Here is a 21048-nt window from a genome sequence, read left to right on the forward strand (position 1 = left end):
ACGGCGCGTGCTGGTCTGGAAGCAGCAGAACAGAGGACACTGCCATACTGAGTCAGACCATTGGTCCCTCGAGCTGAGCATTGTCTACCCTGACTGGCAGCAGCTTCTCTGGGGTTGCAGGCAGGAGTCTCTCTCAGCCTTATCTTGAAGATGCAGCCAGGGAGGGGAACTGGCCCCGTCAGCATGCAAGCGTGCAGCTGCTCTTCCCATCCCCGAAAGGGAATATCACTCATGGTTGCTCATCCAAATGCAAACCAGGGCAGACCCTGCTTAGCAAAGGGCACACTTCAGGCTTGCTACCCCAAGAGCAGCTCTCCTCCCACCACTCCAGCTGGGTGCATCCGATGCATCCCACTGCGGGGACGGGGCGGAGCAGATGAGGGGTAATGGTCATATTTTGGGAGGGGGGGGGGCCTTTCCCCAGCAGAACGCTGGCCTGTTAACAGTGGGAGGACCACCCAGCTGGAGAGAAACCCGTCTTGCAAATGTGGCGCCTGCCCGAAATCAAAGCCCTTTCCCCCTAGAGGCTTCCAACCGGGTTTTAATAACCTTCTGGTCGGCGCCGCTGCTTGGGCGGCTGAATGGAACAGAGTGGGAGGGACTCCCTCCTCCTCCTCCTCCTCCCCCCACACCCCGGACTGAGCCCTCACTTTGGATTTCCCCCACAGCCTGCCTGCCGGGTTCATTCGGGAAGGACTGCGCCCGCGGCTGCCGTTGCGCTAGGGGCATCTCCTGCAACCACATCACCGGCGAGTGCGGCTGTCCGCCTGGATTCGCGGGTCACGGCTGCGAGCAAGGTACGGCTGGGGGTTTTTTTGGGGGGTGGGGGTGGGGGGCACCGGCTAGCCCGGGTTGGTTCTGTCCTGCTCCAAATGTGTGGCTAAATCACGTCAATCCATCCTCACTTGGCCTCGCCAGAGAGCGCAGTGGATCCTGGAAGGTCCCGGCGCTCTTCTGACACCGGGCCGGGGGCCAAGTGGTAAACTGGAATGGAAGAGGCCGTCCAAGAGGATCCGATTCCTAAATCCTGTCTGGCACCACCAGGCCACAGGCATGGAGCCCGTGAGCCTTCCAGGGCTCTGCGGTTGTGCTTGGACATCGGAGTATAGGAAGTTGCCTTCTACCGAGTCGGACCCTTGGTCCGTCTGGCTCAGACTTGTCTACCTAGACTGGCAGCGGCTTCTTTAAGGTTATGGGCAGGAGTCTCACTCAGGCCTGTCTTGGAGATGCTGCCAGAGAAGCAACTTGGAGCCTTCTGCAGGCAAGCAGGCAGGTGCTCTTCTACTGAGCTACAGGCCCGTCTCCTTAGGGGAATGTCTTCCAGCGCTCACGCATGTAGTCTCCCATTCAAATGCAAACCGGAGTGGACTCTGCTTAGCAAAGGGGACCATTCATGCGTGCTGCCGTCAGACCGGAGGCCACCTAATGGCGCAGCGGGGAAATGACTTGCCTAGCGAGCCAGAGGTTGCAGGTTCGAATCCCCGCTGGGATGTTTCCCAGACTATGGGAAACACCTATATTGGGCAGCAGCGATAGAGGAAGGCATCCTCTCATACTGCGCAGGAGGAGGCAATGGTCAACCCCTCCTGGATTCTACCAAAGACAGCCACAGACTGGCAGCAGTTTCTCCATGACTGCAGGCAGGAGTCTCTCTCTCAGCCCGATCTTGGTGATGCTGCCAGGGAGGGAACTGGGAACCTTCTGCATGCAAGCAAGCAGGTGTTCATCCCATCCCCTAAGGGGAATATCTTACAGTGTTCACATGTAGTCTCCCATTCAAGTACAACCCAGGGCAGGCCCTGCTTAGCAAAGGGGACAGTTTCTCCCCAAGTTGCCTCTTTTCCAAACTAAAGAGCCCCAGATGCTAGGCGAAGTTGCACGGAGAGCAGCGAAGGGGACCGGAGTGGTTAGCATGTTTGCAGAGTGTCCAGTTCCGTGCCCTCCACTGTCAATCGCGTGCAAAGCTTGCATGCACATCCCAGCTGCAGGAGTTCTGCAGCAATTTGCCTTGCTCTGAACTGGCTCTCCAACTCCCTTATCCTGGCTAACTCCTGCCCTTTCTCCCCCCACAGTCTGCCTACCGGGAACCTTTGGGCTGAACTGTGCCCGGATTTGCCAGTGCTCGGGAGTGAACCAAGACTGCCACCCAGTGACTGGAGAGTGTATCTGCATGCCGGGTTACTATGGTCCCCACTGCCGTCAGAGTGAGTTTCCCCTAAATCAGTCAGGGGTGTGTGTGTGGCCGGATCCTCACCTGTGGTCCATGGAGTAGGTCCAGCAGAGGTGCTCTCGTACATTTGTATCTCCCATGTCCCTCTGCCCGTAGTTCTCCCCGGAACGTTTTGTGGGGAGATGGGGGGATCTCTCTTGTTCGGGTCTCGTAGCTCCGTTTCGGCCCCAGGCGGTGTCCTGGATCTCCGAATGGCAGCATTTCTGTCCCCGCAGGGTGTCCACCTGGGCGTTACGGCCCCAACTGCGAGAAGCAGTGTAAGTGCAAGAACGGAGGAAAGTGCACAAGTGCCACCGGGACGTGCCAGTGTCCAGCAGGCTACATCGGGGCGGACTGCGGTACCAGTGAGTGGACTAGCATTTCAGTACCTATATGTAGCCGAGTTCCGTCTGGAGCCTAGGAGTCCTACTAAATTGGAGAGACATAGGAAGCTGCCCCCTACCGAGTCAGACCACTGGTCCGCCTAGCGCAGCATTGCCTGCACTGACTGGCAGCGGCTCCCCCAAGGTTACAGGCAGGAGGCCCTTCCAGCCCTACCTGGAGATGCTGCCAGGGATTGAATCTGGGACCTTCTACATGCAGAACATAGATATCCAAGTTCTGTGTGTCGTGTATGAGTCATATTTAATTGGGCATACATAGGAAGCTGCTGCCTACTGAGTCAGAGCCTTGGTCTGTCTAGCTCAGTATTGTCTTCACAGACTGGCAGCTGCCTTCCAGGGTTTCAGAGAAAAGCCTTCCCCAGCCCTACCTGGAGATTCCATATATTGAACCCGGGACCTTCTGCATGCAGAGCCAGTGCCCTTCCACTGAGTTCAAGCCCTATCCCCTAAACGGGGAGATCTGTAGCTGCCTTATACTGAGTCAGGCCCTTGGTTCATCTAGCTAGACTCTGACTGGCAGCAGCTCTCCAAGATTTCAGGCAAGGGTCTCTCCCAGCCCCACTGTCGCAAATCTGTGGGCACAGACAGGATTTACGATCCCTCCAGCTCCACCTCTGTGAGTCAAGATGGCAATTCTGTAGCTAAGAGTAGCAGCTTAGCTGCACAGACGAAAGCGAAGAATGACTCTCAAAGATAAAGTAGTATAAGCAGAATAAAGTCCCTTGAAACTAAACTAGGTACCGCCCCCCCTACAATATCTGAGCAATAACTGAAATAAAGGAGCCAGGAATGAACAGAACAAGGACAGGGCTGAAACAAGGAAGGTTGAACCATTAAAGTACGAGGAACGCTGTCTGCAGAAGGCAACGTTGCTAACAGTACTGTCCCAGGAACAGCGTCTGCTTGATAGAGGGCTAGAGATAGCCGGCAGCCAATCAGGGTGTCCTGACCCAGCAGTTCTACTTCCTCCCCTGTGAGATCTTACACCTGCGTGCCTCCCACTGAGCCTTTCTCTTGAGACGTCTTCTCAACACAGGTGAAATTCCAGCTTCCTCCTGATCAGTCTCCTCAGCCCTCATCTCTGTCAGCTGTTCTGTCTGCTGTTGTTCCACTCCAGATTCAGAGTCTGCTCTCACAGCCAGGTCCTCCCGCTCCTCTTCTGACTCAGAGGTCTGGGCCTAGGTGGCCAGATTTGGCTTTCAGAAAAGCCAAATTCTGGCTGATGGCCCATTTGACCCATGAGTATACCCCTTAGGTTCTGGCAACCCTGGAGGACACCCACCTGCTCTCACAGGAACCTCTTTCCCCAGCCCCACCTGCCTACTTTGCTCTGCATGCAAAGCCGGTAGGAACCTCGGAAGCTGCCATATACTGAGTCAGACCCTTGGTCTATCTAGCTCAGTATTGTCTTCACAGACTGGCAGCGGCTTCTCCAAGGTTGCAGGCAGGAATCTCTCTCAGCCCTATCTTGGAGAAGGTGCCAGGGAGGGAACTTGGAACCTTCTGCTCTTCCCAGAGCGGCTCCATCCCCTGAGGGGAATATCTTCCAGTGCTCACACTTCTAGTCTCCCTTTCATATGCAACCAGGGCAGACCCTGCTTAGCTAAGGGGACAAGTCATGCTTGCTGCCACCAGACCAGCTCTCCTCTTCACCACCAGGTCAAGGGTCCTCCCTGGACGCTGAAACCACTGCATCCCAAAATCCTTAGGGATGGATAAGCTTTCCCTACGTGGAAAGTGGTTTGAGCTTTTTAGTTTAGAGAAAAGACACCGACGGAGAACATCTGGATGTTCTGTATTTAATGGCGGGGTTTGATGTGGGAGTTCATAGGGGTAGGTTCAAACCCCTCTTCCTGCAGCTGTTATAATAACCACGGAGTCTGATTTGGGTGTGAATGCTAGGGATGCGAGCGGAGCCACCCAAGAGATCCTTTCCCTCCTCCCTCTCAGTTTGCCCAGCTGGCCGCTACGGCGTTGACTGTGCTCTGGCGTGTTCCTGTGGCGAAGGCGCCACCTGCCATCCCGTGACGGGCGCCTGCCTGTGCCCAGCTGGAAGAACCGGCCAGAGCTGTGAGCAAGGTAAGTCATTGCAGGGTTGTCCAAAAGGCTGTGAGAAGATCATTCTGTAAGGGCAGGGGGCACCGTCCTGCTACCATTCCCACATGCGTGGTAGGCACAGATTCTACAACAGTGATTACACACATAATTATTTAAGAGAATCCTTTCTCTGTTATGAGGCCTGTCACCCACTGAGATCATCTGGAAGGGTCCGTTTGCAGTTGCCACTAGCTTGTCTCTGGGTCATTTCAAAGAGACCCTATGCCCTGCTAACTGAGCAAAGAGGTATTTTTTTAAAGTGGTGATTCTCTTTAGCAATGGGGAGAGCAACTGGCCCTCTCCGTCCCCAGCACAGCATCCCTCCAGTGGCTTTTCGTGGTGTCTATCTTGTGTTTCTTTTTTAGATTGTGAGCCCTTTACATAAGAACAGCCCTGCAGGATCAGGCCCAAGGCCCATCTAGTCCAGCATCCTGTTTCACACAGTGGCCCACCAGATGCCGCTGGAAGCCCACAGGCAGGAGTTTAGGGCATGTCCTCTCTCCCACTGTTACTTTCCTGCAACTGGTACTCAGAGGCATCCTGCCTTGGAGGCTGGAGGTGGCCTATAGCCCTCCGATTAGTACCCGTTGATAGACCTCTCCTCCATGAAGTTATCCAAACCCTTCTTAAAGCCATCCAGGTTGCTGGCTGTCACCACATCTCGTGGCAGAGAATTCCACCAGTTGATTATGCATTGTATGAAAAAGTACTTCCTTCTGTTGGTCCTAGATTTACCGGCAATCAGTTTCATGGGGTGACCCCTGGTTCTAGTGTTGAGTGAGAGGGAGAAGAATTTCTCTCTCTCCACTTTCTTCACACCATGCATGTTTTTATAGACCTCTATCATGTCTCCCTACGGTCGTCTTTTTTCTAAACTAAAAAGCCCCAGGTGTTGTAGTCTTGCCTCATAAGGAAGGTGCTTCAGGCCCCTGATCATCAGCTTGTCTTTGGGGACAGAGAGCATTCTTATTCATTTGGTTACTTTGGTTGAAAAGCGGCATATAAATCTTTGTCAAAAATCGTCAATAAGTTTTGATAGATTGATTGATTAAGTGCCATCAAGTTTGTGTCAATTCTTAGTGACCACATAGATAGATTCTCTCCAGGATGATCTCTCTCCAACTTGGCCTTAAAGGTCTCTCAGTGGTGCATTCATGGCTGTCCTAATCGAGTCCATCCACCTCGCTGCTGGTTGTCCTCTCCTTCTCTTGCCTTCCACCTTTCCCCAGCACTATGGACTTCTCAAGGGAGCTGCATTTTCGCATAAGGTGTCCAAAGTATGATAGTTTGAGCCTGGTCATTTGTGCCTCAAGTGGAAATTCTAGATTGATTTGTTCTATGATCCATTGGTTTGTTTTCCTGGCTGTCCATGGGATCCACAAAAGTCTTCAACACCCAAGTTCAAAAGCGTCAATGCTTTTTCTATCTTGCGTCTTCAAAGTCCAGCTTTTGTATCCATAGAGTGTCACAGGGAAAACCATGGTCCGAACGATTCTAATCTTTGTCGGTATAGACACATCACGGCATCTAGTAAGTTTTACTCCTATATTAAAAGAACTACACTGGCTGCTGATATGTTTCCGGGCAAAATACAAGGTGCTGGTTATAACCTATAAAGCCCTAAGCAAGGTATTTAAGAGAACGGCTCCTTCGCCATGAGTCCCACCTCCCATTGAGATCACCCAGAGAGGTCCGTCTGCAATTGCCACCAGCTCACTTGGTGGCTATTATTATTAATTATTATTTATTTAGGAACAGGCCTACTCTGTTGCCCCTCTGAGGCTCTGGAATGCACTCCCTGCTGAAATAAGAGCCTCTCCCTCTCTGACAACTTTTAAAAAGACTCTAAAGATGCATTTATTCACCCAAGCTTTTTAACTAGCATTGTGGATTTAAATTGTTTTAATGTTTTAAAAGTTTTAATTTGTTTTCTGTTGTTGTAAACAACAGCTACCACCAGAGATTTAAGTATGGGGTGATGGAGCCACCTAATGGCACAGCGTGGAAATGACTTGATTAGCCCAGGGATTCTCAACATTGGGTCTCCAGTTGTTATTGGACTTCAACTCCCATAATCCCCAGCCCCAGTGGCCTTTGGTTGGGGATTATGGGAGTTGAAGTCCAATAACATCTGGGGACGCAACGTTGAGAATCCCTGGATTAGCCAGCCAGAGGTTGCCAGTTCGAATCCCCGCTGGGATGCTTCCAAGACTAATGGAAACGCCTATATCGGGCAGCAGCGATATAGGAAGATGCTGAAAGGCATCATCTCACACTGTGCGGGAGGAGGCAATAGTCAACCCCTCCTGTATTCTACCAAAGAAAGCCACAAGACTCTGTGGTTGACAGGAGTCTAAATCGACTCAATGGCACACTTTACTTTACTTACAAACATAATGAATGAATGAACCGATCAATCAAACAATCAAATCAATCCAGAGATGAAGATGTATATTTCTATACTGCTTTTTAACAACTCCCCCCCACACAAGCGGTTTACCTAGATATAAATAAATTTTAAAAATGGCTCCCTGTCCCCAAAGGGCTCACCATCTAAAAAAAGAAACACAAGATAGACACCAGCAACAGCCACTGGAGGTGGGGACGGATAGGGCCAATTGCTCGCCCTACTGCTATATAAAGAAAATCGCCACTTGAAAAAGGTGCCTCTTTGCTCAGTTAGCAGGGGATTCACAGAACTAAGGATTTTAGAGTTGGGAGGGGACCTTGGAGTTCATCTAGCTCTCGGTAACTGGCTTGTCTCATTCTCCTCTCTTCTAGGTTGCCCGAGGAATCGGTATGGGGCCGGCTGTAAGCAGACATGTGCCTGCCAGAACGGGGGGATCTGCCTTGCAACCAACGGCACCTGTGTCTGCAGACTCGGTTGGACTGGAACATTTTGCGAACTGGGTAATTCTGCTTTGGTGGGCCGTCCTCCTTGCAATCGACACTTCTCCCAAACCTGCACCCATTCCAGTCCACTGCAGTTCCGTCAGGGTTCTCTAGATGTTACTGGACTACAACTCCCATAATCCTCAGCCACAATGCCTGGGGGGATAATGAGGGTTGTAATTCAGCAGCGTCTGGGGACCTCGGGTTCAGACACTCCTGCGTTCGGGCCACTGTAGTGCAGGGGTGAAACTCTGGAGCTGTTCCAGATGTGCAGAAATGACACGTGGTATAGGTCCATACTCAAGGTTTGATACTCTGGAAAGAAGCCAATCAGGGTTCTTGAGGAACTTATTTGGCACTCCAAAATGTACAGCAAATGTGACTTTAAGGACAGAGGCTGGCTTTATAAAAATTGAATCTTGGGCCTGGCTTCTGATTATTTATTTCTGGTTGAAAATACATCTGCGACCAGTTGGTTTAATTCCTGAGTTTCTGTCAGTTAGCCCCCAGTCACTATGGTGTGTCACAGTAAGTACGAAACTCACCTCTCTAGGCTTAGACCCAGCTCAACTGCTGGAACTGGGTCTAGCGAATGCGAAAAGAGTAGTGAGACAACACTTTGTTGATATTGAGATCCAAGAAAACTGGGCTGCGCTTCCAGAGTTATATAGAGTTATAAGAACTAATATGGATCTTTCCCCTGCAAAATATCTGTCGACAATTACTTTTTCTAAGTTTCGATGGATATTCACGAGAGTAAGGGTTAATTCCTTTCCATGTGCACTTCTAGCTGGGAGGTTTCAGGGTGTGCCTTTAGAAGAACGACACTGTAGTTGTGGGTCAGGAGATACAGAAACTGTCGCACATATCCTTCTCCACTGTAAACTCCATTTATATTCCAGGGAACGTCTTATTGTTCCTTTAATATGTAAACTGGTAGATCAATCCGATGATAACCTTGTAAAACATCTGCTTTCAGATAAAGATGCTTCAATTTCTATTTCTGTAGCTAAGTTTAGTTATATTGCTTTTAAAAGGTATAATGGGATATCATCTTAATTTTAAACTGTGTGTGTGTGTGTGTGTGTGTGTGTGTATACACACACACACACACACACACACACACACACACACACACAGAGTATACACATTTTAATGCTTACTAGTTTTTATTCTCTGTTTGGTCAATGACTGTAAATAAAACTACTACTACTACTACTGACACGTGGTACAGTCCTCCCATAGTGTGTGGGGTGGGAAGAATTATATTTTTGAATGTTCTTGCATATGAACAACATTTTCCTTATACACATGGGGAAAATGCTTGAGTCTAGCCGATCTTGCTAGCCAACCCTGGAAAGGAGAGATTTTCCAGGATCAGTGAACATGAAAAAGGATATGTTAGTCTCTATTTATTTATTTACATTTATATCCAGCTGTTGCTTCAAGGAGCCCAGAGCTGTGTGCACAGTTGTGTTATCCGCACAACAACCCTGTGAGGTGGGTTAGGCTAAGCGAGAAGCAACTGGCCCAGAGTCACCCAGTGAGTTTCTTGGCTGAGTGGGGATTTGAACTCGGATCTCCCTGGTCCTGGTCCAACATCTTAACCACTGGAAGAGAGCTGGCCTTGTGGTAGAAAGTATGAATTGTCCCCTTTGCTAAGCCCTGGTTTGCATTTGAATGGGAGGCTACATGTGTGAACACTGGAGGATATTCCCTTTAAGGGATGGGGCTGCTCTGGGAAGAGCATCTTCATGCTTTTATGCAGAAGGTTCCAAATTCCCTGCTTGGCACCTCCAAGATAGGGCTGAGGGAGACTCCTGCTTGCAACCTTGGGGAAGCTGCTGCCAGTCTGTGTTGACAATACTGAGCTAGTTGGACCAAGGGTCTGACTCAGTAGAAGGCAGCTTCCTCTGTTCCTATGAAGAGATGCATTCCAATCAGAATATTGTTTTCCTCATTAAGATGTTGAGTCACTTCCCCAGCGGAAGGACATTTAGACTTGGGAAATGTGGAAACCAGCTTGTTAGTAAATGTTTCTTGCACTCCTTGGTATGGCCTTTTTTGGCATGCAGAGTTGGAATGTAGACCACTGTTCCCTCTAACAGGAATTCCCAGGTGTTGTTGACTACAACTCCCATAATTCCCAACCAAAGGCCATGGCAGCTTGGGATGCTGGGAGTTGTAGTGAACAATATCTAGGAATCCCTGTTAGAGGGCTTCACTGACGAAGACACAGGGTTTGGGGGAGTGATGAACTGAGACCCGGCGTTCTCTGCAGGGTGTCCGCCAGGGCGTTATGGGGCCAACTGTCAGCTGAGCTGCGCCTGCCAGAATAACGGGACCTGCGACCCAGTGACTGGAGCCTGCCGCTGCCAGAAGGGAAGCTACGGGAATCAGTGTGAACACAGTAAGTCCACCTGGTGCTGTTCCTCTAGGGATACCCTCCAGTATTCCTGATGCACCCCAAACCACTTAGGGGTCAACCCCAGTGGCACTGGGTTGCTTCTTCTCAGTCCTAAGAGCAGCCCTGCTGGATCGAGCCCAAGACATATCTAGTCCAACATATAGCACAGAGAACATAGAGCAACCTAGAACACGGAACGACATAGAACATAGCAATGCATAACATAACATAGGCCTCCTGTCCCCGCTTTGATCACCTCTGCCCTAAACTAAAGAGCCCCAGTTCCTGTAGGCTTGCTTCATCGGGAAGGTGCCCCTGTTAACTACATCCGACTGCTTTCCTCCCTAGGTTGTCCAGCTGGCTTTCATGGAGTCGGCTGTCAAGAGCAGTGTGACTGCCAGAATGTAGCCACTTGTGATCCGGTGACGGGCGAATGCCTCTGTCCTCCAGGTTTCTATGGCAACCAGTGCCAGAAAGGTGTGTGACTCCCCCCACAAAACGCCACCCCCCCAAATCTTTGTAGGGAAGCAACAGTTTGCTTTGCTCGGGGTTATAGAAGGCCCATGGTTTCTATCTGCTGGGAAATCCAGAATGCTTGGCCCACCATGGCCACAGGAGAGGAGAAGGGAGGAGAGCTGGTCTTGTGGTAGCGAACATGAATGGTTCCCTTTGCTAAGCAGGGTTTGCCTTGATATGCATTTGGATGGGTGACCACCTGAGTGCTGTCTGCTGTAAGATATTCCCCTCAGAGCAGTGGTTCTTCATGTGGGGTCCACCAGATGTTGCTGAACTACAACTCCCAGCATCCCCGGCCACAATAAATTAAGCAGCATCTGATGGACCTTACATTAAGAAGAACCACTGTCTTACAGAATGGGGCCATTGCTCTGTGGAAGAGCTGCTGTTTGCATTTGGAAGGTCCCAGGTACACACACACACACACACACACACACACACACACACACACACACCCCAGCAGCATCTCTAGGCAGGACTGAGAGAGACTCTTGCTTGCAACCTTGGAGAAGCCACTGCTAGTCAGAGTAGACAATACTGAGCTAGATGGACCACAGGTCTGACTCAACAGAAGGCAGCTTATAAAAAGGGAAGGACCATAGCTCATTGGAAGAGCACCATCTCTGCCTGCTGAGAATGACCCCTGCCTGAAACATTGGAGAGCCGCTGCCAGTCAGTGTAGACAATACTGAGTCTGACTCAGTATAAGGCAGCCTGCTATGTACCAGAAACAGCCAACCAAGAAGGTGGCAGCAATTATCGGCTAATGTCAACTGTCAGGAGAGGAGAGCTGGTCTTGTGGTAGCAAGCATGACTTGTCCCCATAGCTAAGCAGGATCTGCCCTGGTTGCATATGAATGGGAGACTTGATGTGTGAGCACTAAAGATATTCCCCCTCTTAGGGGATGGAGCCACTCCTGGAAGAGCAGAAGGTTTCAAGTTCCCTCCCTGGCTTCTCCAAGATAAGGCTGAGAGAGATTCCTGCCTGCCACCTTGGAGAAGCCGCTGCCAGTCTGTGGAGACAATACTGAGCTAGATGGACCAATGGCCTGACTCAGTATATGGCAGCTTCCTCTGTTCCACTGTAAAAACAAACTGTACAGACCCAATATTACGGAATGTTACCCTTGGCCTGTTCTAGGGATGTGCATGAAATTAGCACACATCGCTTCGAACTAGAATCGGATTAGAAGATTTGATTTGGGACCATTGAACAGAATGGAGTTTTCATTCCCACCGATTTGAATTCGGCCAACCTCGAATCGAATTAGGTCGAATTTCTTGCACAACCCTAGCCTGTTCTCTTCAGTGCCATTGCTGGTGGGGAAGTGCATGGGGGTACCTCTTTATCATGTATTGCCCCGGTCTCCTACGCAGCCCCTCGAACTCAACCCTGTTACCTGTAGCAGACTCTCATTTCCCCACAGGCTGCGAGGAGGGGATGTACGGGGACCAGTGCCGGCATCGGTGCGACTGTGAAGGCGACGCTCGATGCGAACCAGCCAGCGGACGCTGCCTCTGTCCTCCAGGGAGAACCGGAGCCAAGTGTGACGTGGGTGAGAGCACGGACGGCTTATTTCACGAAATATGAATGGGGTGGATGGGTTATTTCATGCATCTGGTGCTGAGGGCAGGTAAGGGTTTTGTGGAAGCCAAAATCTCTCTCTTATACCCCTTTGCCATTCCAGACTGCCCACTGAAGAAATATGGCCCCGATTGCGTGCTGACCTGTGAGTGCTCCGTGACCCATGCATACTGCAATGCCCAGAATGGACGGTGCGTTTGCCTCAATGGATACCTCGGGACAATGTGTCGAGAAGGTAAGATCTGGAGTTACGGCTGCTGTCTGAGGAGACACTGTGCCTGATGGAACCAATCTCTGGATTCAGAATTGATTTCAATACTCTCAGGATGCAGGGTGTGCATGAAATTCACTTGAATCGATTCAGATTCGAAACAATTGAATCGAGTGGAGATTCACTTGAATCGATTGGGTTGACCCAAAGTCGGATCAAATTCGGAGAAACTCAGCTGAATCTGTTTCAACGTTGGGCAAATTCGGATCAATTTGAGCGCATCTCCACTGTAGCAGGTGTTTTAGGATTTGAATCGATTTGAGTGAATTTCATGCACATCCCCACTCGGGTCGGATGCTCTGGGTGATTTTTGGCAATGTCTAGAGATGGAAAAAAGGCGATAGCACTATTGAACTTACAGCTTTCTCTGTGTGACCACGCCTACTTTCTCCCAAGCCCCAAACGATTGGGGTGATATTGCAGTCATATTGCAACAATAAATAAAAATAAATAAATATTTGCACAGAGGAAAGGGTTATTTCTTCTGCACAGGATTGCACGAGGTTTATTTCCTTTGCACAGAGGAAAGGGTTAGGATAACAATGTCCTCTCTCCATGGAGTAATTTCTGGAGGACGTTCCTGCCAGTCGTCATTTCCACGGCTCTGACCACATCGATCAAACTGTATAGACGTATCACTGTTAAGCGTGATCATGGCGAATCCATGAGCTGCAGCCAGGTTAGATCTGTGGATTTGCTGCACTCACGCTTACGGCGCATGGCCCCTTCAGACGAACAGTGGCATGGCACACAATAAATAACTCGTCGTTGAGAGTTTTAAGTTTTAGAGTTTTTCATCTCCTTTGAATGGTTTGTAATTGTGTTGTTTTAATTGTTGCGTTTTAGACTGTGTACCACCCAGAGATCTGAATAGGGGGTGGTATAGAAATGTGCCAAATAAATAAATAGCCGTGAAAATTGGCACAGGTGTGGGGGGGTGTTGCTCTCCTCCAACTGGTATTGAGAGGCATCTCGCCTCTGAGGCTGGAGGTGGCCTGTAGCCCAGACTAGTTGCCACTGATAGACCTGTCCTCCATGAATTTATCTAAAGCCCTCTTAAAGCCATCCCGGCTATTGGCTGTCACCACATAAATGCCTGCTTTCATTAAGAACATAAGAACAGCCCTGCTGGATCAGGCCCAAGGAAGCCCATCTAGTCCAGCATCCTGTTTCACACAGTGGCCCACCAGATGCCTCTGAGAAGCCCACAGGCAAGAATGAGCATTTCATAACATCTGAGGAGGGCTGTGAAGTCTCTAGTGTGGATATGGATATGTCCACCACGTCCCATAGCTGAGCTGCAACCCATCCCTCGCTGAGTTGCAACCGTAAATAACACGTTGTCTATGTTCTAGGAGGCCCACCTCAGCTGCTACCCGACCCGAGGAGACAGACGGAGCAACGTGAGTTTTGCTTTGCTATTAAAACAAACCAGAAGCATCACTAATATTAGGGGGTTAAGTGAGTCATTCATTGGCTCAAGGTTTAACTGGCAGGTTGGGCTAGCTAAATGGGGAAAAGACTCCTTGAGCTTAGAGCTGGGCTATAACACAGGGGTGTTAGTCACAGAATTCACTGATCTATGCAGGAAGGACTGTACCACATGCACTTTTGCTGAATTGGCTGTAAGCCTGGGGTTCCTGACCTGTGGCACTCCAGTTCTGCAACATCAGGAGGACCACAGGTCAGGAACTCCAGGCTTACAGCCAATTCAGCAAAAGTGCATGTGGTACAGTCCTTCCTGCACAGATTCTGTGACTTTAATGCCTCTGTGTGGGGAACATGAGCACGTCAGAGAGGATCGGTTCTGTGCCAGCCTAAATGCTTTCTGGAAGGGAAAGGTCTCCAGCTTCCATTTAGAACAGCGCTATTCGACTCTGGCCCTCCTGCAGATGTTGGACTACAACTGCCACCGCCCCTGACTGTTTGCCACTGTGGCTGGGGATGATGAGAGTTGAGCAGCCCTGATTCAGAACAAAGAGGGAAGGAGGGAGTCAGTCTTGTGAAGAGTCCGAGGGGACCCTATCTCTGGTAGCTGCTCATGGAAATCCAGTCAGCAGCTGCCAGAGAAACAGGGAGGAGAGCTGGTCTTGTAGTAGCAAGCAGGAATGGTCCCCTTTGCTAAGCAGGGTCCACCCTGGCTTGCATTTGAATGGGAGACTCCATGCATGAGCACTGTAAGAGATTCCCCTGAGGGGATGGGGCTGCTCTGGGAAGAGCACCTGCATGATTGCATGCAGGAGGTTCCAAGTTCCCTCCCTGGCAGCATCTCCAAGATACGGCTCCGAGAGACTCCTGCCTGCAACTTTGCAGAAGCCGCTGCCAGTCTGGGTAGACAATATTGAGCTAGATGGACCAAGGGTCTGACTCCGTATGGGGCAGCTTCTTATGTCTATTCAGGGGTAGTGCCACACCTGCGGATCAGATGGCGGGGCCTCTATGGCAGATCTTAAGGGCTGGGCAGGTTCATGTGGAAACAGTGGCCCCTCTAACCTTTTTCATCTGCATGCGGAATGAGTTTTGTTCTGGGCGGTAGTATCAAAGCAGTGTGTGCGCATGTGCGTTGAGATTGGGGCCTTCCTGGTTCAACCTGAGCAGGATCGAAAATTAGCTGAGTGGGTATCAAAAAACCTGGGCGCATGTGCACACTCTCACGCCTTAGGGGGAACACTGGATACAGGCAGCCTTTAAGTAGTGGGAGGTGTTCCGCACGCAGAGCAGAATGAATCCTGCGTCCGATCCAGCATGTCGATTCTCGCCGTCTCGGTTTCCTTTTCCAGTTGTCCCGTCTCGGACTTTCTACCGGGCTCCCTCCCGGGTGGTGCCCCCCTCTGCGAAGCACTAGTTCACGCATTCATCTCCTCCGAGGAAAACGTGAAAGGTCAACAAACTCTCCAGTGGCACAGAGCAGGACTGTTCTGCCAGCACGCCCACCTCTGCCCGCCCACCCCCAGACCCTCGAGAAGCCGTCAAGGGGAGTTCCGAGTCGGCGGGGTGCAGGGGTCTCCAAAAGGCACATGTCCACCTCAAGACACGACTGCAGGGACGACGTTCCACCCTCATCTACCGCCAGCCCGGAAGCGGTTCGCTCAGCATAGGCCTTTGGGACCTTGGGAGGGCAGCTTGTATGATTGATTCTCTTCTGAGCGGAATCCTAATAGTCCAATTATGTATTTATGTAAAGACATTTATGGGCAGATGTTGGCTACTCCGACAGTCGCGGGGGTCTGAGTAGCTCCGTAGGGGATCCCGGAGCCCAGCGGGTTTGTGAAGCATTCTGGCCCTACAACTTGGATCGGGGTGTGAAGGAGATGCAAGTTTTTTTTTGGGGGGGGGAGCCATTAAAAAAGGCCACGGTCCAGGAGGCAGTCTCCATTTGGGGGGCCTCCAAGCCAAGGTGTCTGAAGCCATATGAGACATTGACAGATATCGTTTCCGAAGAGGCGTGGCCCCCTTCGGCTCCTAATCCTTTATCTGACCTAAGATGAGTAATTTGCTCAGTACTAGAGAAGCCTGTAGGAAGTGTTTGGTGGTGGTGTGCATACGCCGTATTTACCCGAATTGAAGGCACTCTGAATCTAAAGCGCTGCCTTAATGGATAGAGGTTAAATAACGTTATGCCTGTCTTTACCCAAAAGAAAGGAGACTCTCAATTCGAGACGACTATATTTAACAGGAAAGAACTTAGGGGGAAACCTCATCCTGGATTCGGGGAAATACGGTAGTTGAAATGATCTGCATCTTCGTTGAAAGAACGGGGTAGCTACTGACCCATGGCCACCTATCCCAAAGCTGTTTCCGCAGAACCAGCATGGTGGTTTGTGTAAATGGCCTTCTCTGAGCACGAAGGAGCTCTTCTGAACTCTACTTTCTTGGGAGCAAAGCAGCCATAGGGCTAGGTTCGTAAGCGCTAAGTCCATCGGGATTGGGCAACGGATTTCCACCCAACCCTGATGCCGTCCGCCCAGTCAGAGAGAGGCTGCCAGAGGCAGGGCTTGTGAGGAGCCAATCAGGTAAGCGTATGCTAATGTAAAACTGATATTCCCATCAACTCGCTCGCAGGATGTGGCTGTGCTTTGAACCAGAGCTATATATTCTAAAGAAGATCCGGGGTGTCATTTGCAAACAAAAACTATGTTTATGATCTAAAAAATTAGGTCCCTAATGTTATAGTATATACATCTTAAGTAGGGATTCCGTACGTATTCCTCAAAACACCTCGGAAATGAAAATATGGAATACAGAATTACTGTACAATATTTGCCCGCTGTTTCTGAACTTTTAAACTGTTTTAAGGCGCTTTTTAAACATTTGTTCTGTAGAGTCCTCTCCTGCTCCTCTTGCCTGTTCTTAGATTGGTTACTTAGCGTCAGTGGCTGTATTTAATTTTAAGAGCTGCCATCTGTTTGAGATAGAGCATTGACAGTGACGTTTTAACATTGAAACCCGTTTGCTTGAGTTTGTAAGTCCTTTGATTTATCTTGAGCCCCTGGTGGCGCAGTGGTAAAACTGCCGCCCTGTAACCAGAAGGTTGCAAGTTCAATCCTGACCAGGGGCTCAAGGTTGACTCAGCCTTCCATCCTTCCGAGGTCGGTAAAATGAGTACCCAGAATGTTGGGGGGCAATATGCTAAATCATTGTAAACCGCTTAGAGAGCTTCCAGCTATAGAGCGGTATATAAATGTAAGTGCTATTGCTATTGCTATCTTCAAGAGGTCTTAAATCTTGTCAGGATCAGTAAGAACAGTCCTCCAGGATCAGGCCCAAGGCCTTTCTAGTCCAGCATCTGTTTCACGCAGTGGCCCACCAGATGCCCCTGAGAAGCCCACAGGCAAGAGGTATGTGCATGCCCTCTCTCCTGCTGTTGCTCCCTTGCAACTGGTATAGAGAGGCATCCTGCCTCCGAGGCTGGAGGTGGCCTATAGCCACAAGACTAGTAGCCGTTGTTAGATCTGTCCTCCATGAATTTGTCCAAGCCCCTTTTAAAGCCATCCAAGCTGGTGGCCATCTCCAGATCCCACGTGGATGGTATCTGCATATATCATCACCATTTTATTGTCTCAGTCAAGGCCTTTTTGATGGTTATTTTATTTGTTGTTTTATAAGGTTTAAGGTTTTAATTGTGTTTGAAACTGCCCAGAGATTTTATATGGGGCAGTATATAAATGTGATAAAGAAATACTGTAACTAAAATAATGTCAGTTTCTATCAACCCTTGCCACAATAACTTGCCGCTGAGGATGGTGGGTTATAGTTCAGCAATATAACAGACAAATATGGTTGCCTGCCACTGGGCGAAGCGAAAGTCTCTTTGGCAGTTCCAAACTGTAATCCTCGTCGTGTTGGTCTTGTAGATCCTTTGTTGTCTTAAGAACTATAGGATAAGCCAAATGCGTTTCTACGCTTGATCGTCGTCAGTGGCTTCCCAACTATTACAAAATCCATATACAAAATTATGAGAAGGACTCTAAATGGGTCCCTCTGGAGGAGAGAAGGTTCATGGAGATTCTTATGATGTTTAGCGTATTGGATGGAAACTCATTACTTAACATCTCCTCATGTGGGAGCTGGGATTGATTGATTGGTTATTTTATTTTATTTTATTAGATTTCTATACCGCCCTTCCAAAAACGGCTCAGGGAGAAATAATTAAATGATGGATCCCTGTCCCCAAAGGGCTTACACGGAGAAATAATTAAATAAATTAGATGGATCCCTGTCCCCAAAGGGCTCACAAGTGCCGTCAGGTCGGTGTCAACTCTTAGCGACCACATAGATAGATGATCTCCAGGATGATCTGTCTTCAGCTTGGCCTTCTTTCGTTGCTGTTAGTATTACTGGAAAATAAATTACACGCCAGACCGCCAGGAGAGGGATAGAGGGACCCTTCTCATAATTTTGTATATCAACAAACAATTAGGAAGTCACTGATTCAGACCAAGAGCTGGAACGCGTTTGGCTTTTCCTACGAGTCTTGAAAGAGCAACAGTTCTGCAGGACCAGTAAGAGTGAGTCTACTGGAGGTTCCAAAGACTGGATCTTGGCCCGTAATTCTGTATTATGTATCTGTGAATTAGACTATCAGACTTTATCTTTTGGTTTTTGAAGCTCTTTTGAATTATATACTACAACATTGTGTGGTCTTGTGGTTGCAAGCAGGCATTGCCCCCCTTGGCTAAGCAGGGCCTACCCTGGTTTGCATTTGGATGGGAGACTACATGTGTGAGCGCCGGAAGATATAACCCTCAAATTCCCTCCCTGGCAGCATCTCCAAGATAAGGGCTGAGAGAGACTCCTGCCTGCAACCTTGGAGAAGCTGCTGCCAGTCAGTGAGTAAACAGTACTCAGCTAGATGGACCAAAGGTCTGACTCAGAATAGGGCAGCTTCCTATTTTCCAATCAAGGTTCCAATAATAAACATAGGATTTGGTTGCAGGGGGCGCAACTAGGGGAGTTGTGGTTCAACACCAGTGGGAGGGCCAAGCTCGACCATCTTCCCTGTACTAATCCCAGCCGCGGCAACCTCTGTGTCCTCCGATGTGTCCCTGATTCTCCAGTGTGCATAGCATAGCAGTTACCTAGTGTGAGAGGCAGGAGGTGAAACAGAGAAAGAGTCCAAAGAAATAGTGGCTCTGTGTGAATAGTGTTATACAAAGAATTTTTTTTAAAAAATAATAATCAATTTTGCAGAGTCTGTTGCAGGGCTGCTCAACTTCTGCCCTCCTGAAGATGGTGGCCTATAACTCCCACAATCCCTGGCCCCTGTGGCTGGGGATGATGGGAGTTGTAGTCAACCACATTTAGGAATGCCCATTACAGGGAACACCGATGGATTGGGACCATAGCATTGCGCTGTTTTGCTGCACCATCCCCAGTGTTTCGGTAACAGACGAATAACTTGCACACAACTTTCCAAAATATCTTGCCTTACTTGTAAGTTTCCTCCTTGCCAAAGGGAGTCACGATGTTCCTTTTAAAAAAAAAAATGTATAAAGAGGTATTTATGTACAGTTTGATATTCTATACTCTGATGGCGTGCGCTGCAGACTTAATGGAATGGACCCGAGTTGTGTTTTTCAAAATGATAATAATAAAGGGGCTGTGTTCACATTCGTAAACCTTTTCCACCCGTGCCGTTCTGTTCTAGGATTCTGACCTGTGCAGTCAGCTGGATAACAGGACTCCCAGATATTGCAACATATCCAGTTTGAGTGGATGGGGAAGGGTTCTGTAGCCTGCGCCCTGGGAAAGGACCAGGCATGGTCTCTATAGAGCGCTCTCTCTCTCTCGGGTTCCCAAGCTGTGGTACTCCAGATGTCGCTGAACTACATTGTTTGTGGCTGAGAATACTGGGAATTCAGCAATGTCCGGAGTACCACGGCTTGAAAACCCCTGGTCTCCTGGGACTGAGACCTTGAGAAAGTGAGAGAGAGAGACGAGTCCCATGCAGACATAAAATCACAAAGACAGAAAAGGAGTGCAGGTGGACCTTCCTTGGGGGAGCAAGTACGAGTACCAAGGAGCGCTGAGGGAGGCAGCATGGTGTGGGGGAGAGGCAAGATACCATTTTGTGCATTCATGCAGAAGGGTAATTGGATGAATGGCACTGGAATGAAGTGATCCACCCACTGCCCCTTTGACCCACTGCCCCTTTGACCCACTGCCCCTTTGACCCACTGCCCCTTTGACCCACTGCCCCTTTGACCCACTGCCCCTTTGACCCACTGCCCCTTTGACCCACTGCCCCTTTGACCCACTGCCCCTTTGACCCACTGCCCCTTTGACCCACTGCCCCTTTGACCCACTGCCCCTTTGACCCACTGCCCCTTTGACCCACTGCCCCTTTGACCCACTGCCCCTTTGACCCACTGCCCCTTTGACCCACTGCCCCTTTGACCCACTGCCCCTTTGACCCACTGCCCCTTTGACCCACTGCCCCTTTGACCCACTGCCCCTTTGACCCACTGCCCCTTTGACCCACTGCCCCTTTGACCCACTGCCCCTTTGACCCACTGCCCCTTTGACCCACTGCCCCTTTGACCCACTGCCCCTTTGACCCACTGCCCCTTTGACCCACTGCCCCTTTGACCCACTGCCCCTTTGACCCACTGCCCCTTTGACCCACTGCCCCTTTGACCCACTGCCCCTTTGACCCACTGCCCCATTGCCCCTTCGACCCACTGCCCCTGGAGCATACACCAGCCTCCTGCTAATGGAGCAAAGAGACACCTCTTTAAAAGTGGTGATGATTCTCTTGATTGAAAGAGGGGAGCAACTGGCCATATCCAGCCCCAGCACAAAATCCTTCGGGGGGGTGGGGGGGTTGTTCCTGGTACCCAATTTATGTATCTTTTAAGAGTGTGAGCCCTTTAGGAAAGTTCACTTTCGAACTATTGACTCTTCCAACTTTTGACCCTCCAAACCTTTGAACCTTGAGCACAAATATATAGTACTCAATGTATATCACTATATATTGTGAAGTGTGTGTGTGTGTGTATTCAGTGAAAAGTATTTCTCGGCAGCATACCAGACCAAGCCAGGTGATCATGACCAAGCAGCATTGACACAAATGAGAGATGACTAAATTAATTTCAGTGGGTGGTCCTGACTAATGTGGTCTGGTTCCGGCCCTGCGACTACACAACTCCACCTCCATCAAGACAGGGT

At 49.7% G+C, this 21048-nt stretch overlaps 1 protein-coding gene across 3 annotated transcripts in view; it reads left to right on the forward strand.

Moving 5' to 3' along the window:
• MEGF6 (multiple EGF like domains 6) overlaps positions 1–19499 on the forward strand; it is a 206267-nt gene extending 186768 nt beyond the window's left edge. For all 3 annotated transcript variants that reach the window (XM_053281573.1, XM_053281575.1, XM_053281574.1), the window contains 11 exons: positions 669–797; positions 2073–2204; positions 2446–2574; positions 4564–4692; positions 7492–7620; positions 9884–10012; positions 10358–10486; positions 11953–12081; positions 12214–12345; positions 13737–13784; positions 15162–19499. In XM_053281573.1, the coding sequence (XP_053137548.1) occupies positions 669–797; positions 2073–2204; positions 2446–2574; positions 4564–4692; positions 7492–7620; positions 9884–10012; positions 10358–10486; positions 11953–12081; positions 12214–12345; positions 13737–13784; positions 15162–15226 (1280 nt within the window). In that variant the 3' untranslated portion in view covers positions 15227–19499. The remainder of the gene's footprint in view (positions 1–668; positions 798–2072; positions 2205–2445; positions 2575–4563; positions 4693–7491; positions 7621–9883; positions 10013–10357; positions 10487–11952; positions 12082–12213; positions 12346–13736; positions 13785–15161) is intronic.
• The last annotated feature ends 1549 nt before the right edge of the window (positions 19500–21048 follow it).

This window comes from Hemicordylus capensis, chromosome 16, assembly GCF_027244095.1.
Source record: "Hemicordylus capensis ecotype Gifberg chromosome 16, rHemCap1.1.pri, whole genome shotgun sequence".
NCBI classification, from domain to species: Eukaryota; Metazoa; Chordata; class Lepidosauria; order Squamata; family Cordylidae; genus Hemicordylus; species Hemicordylus capensis.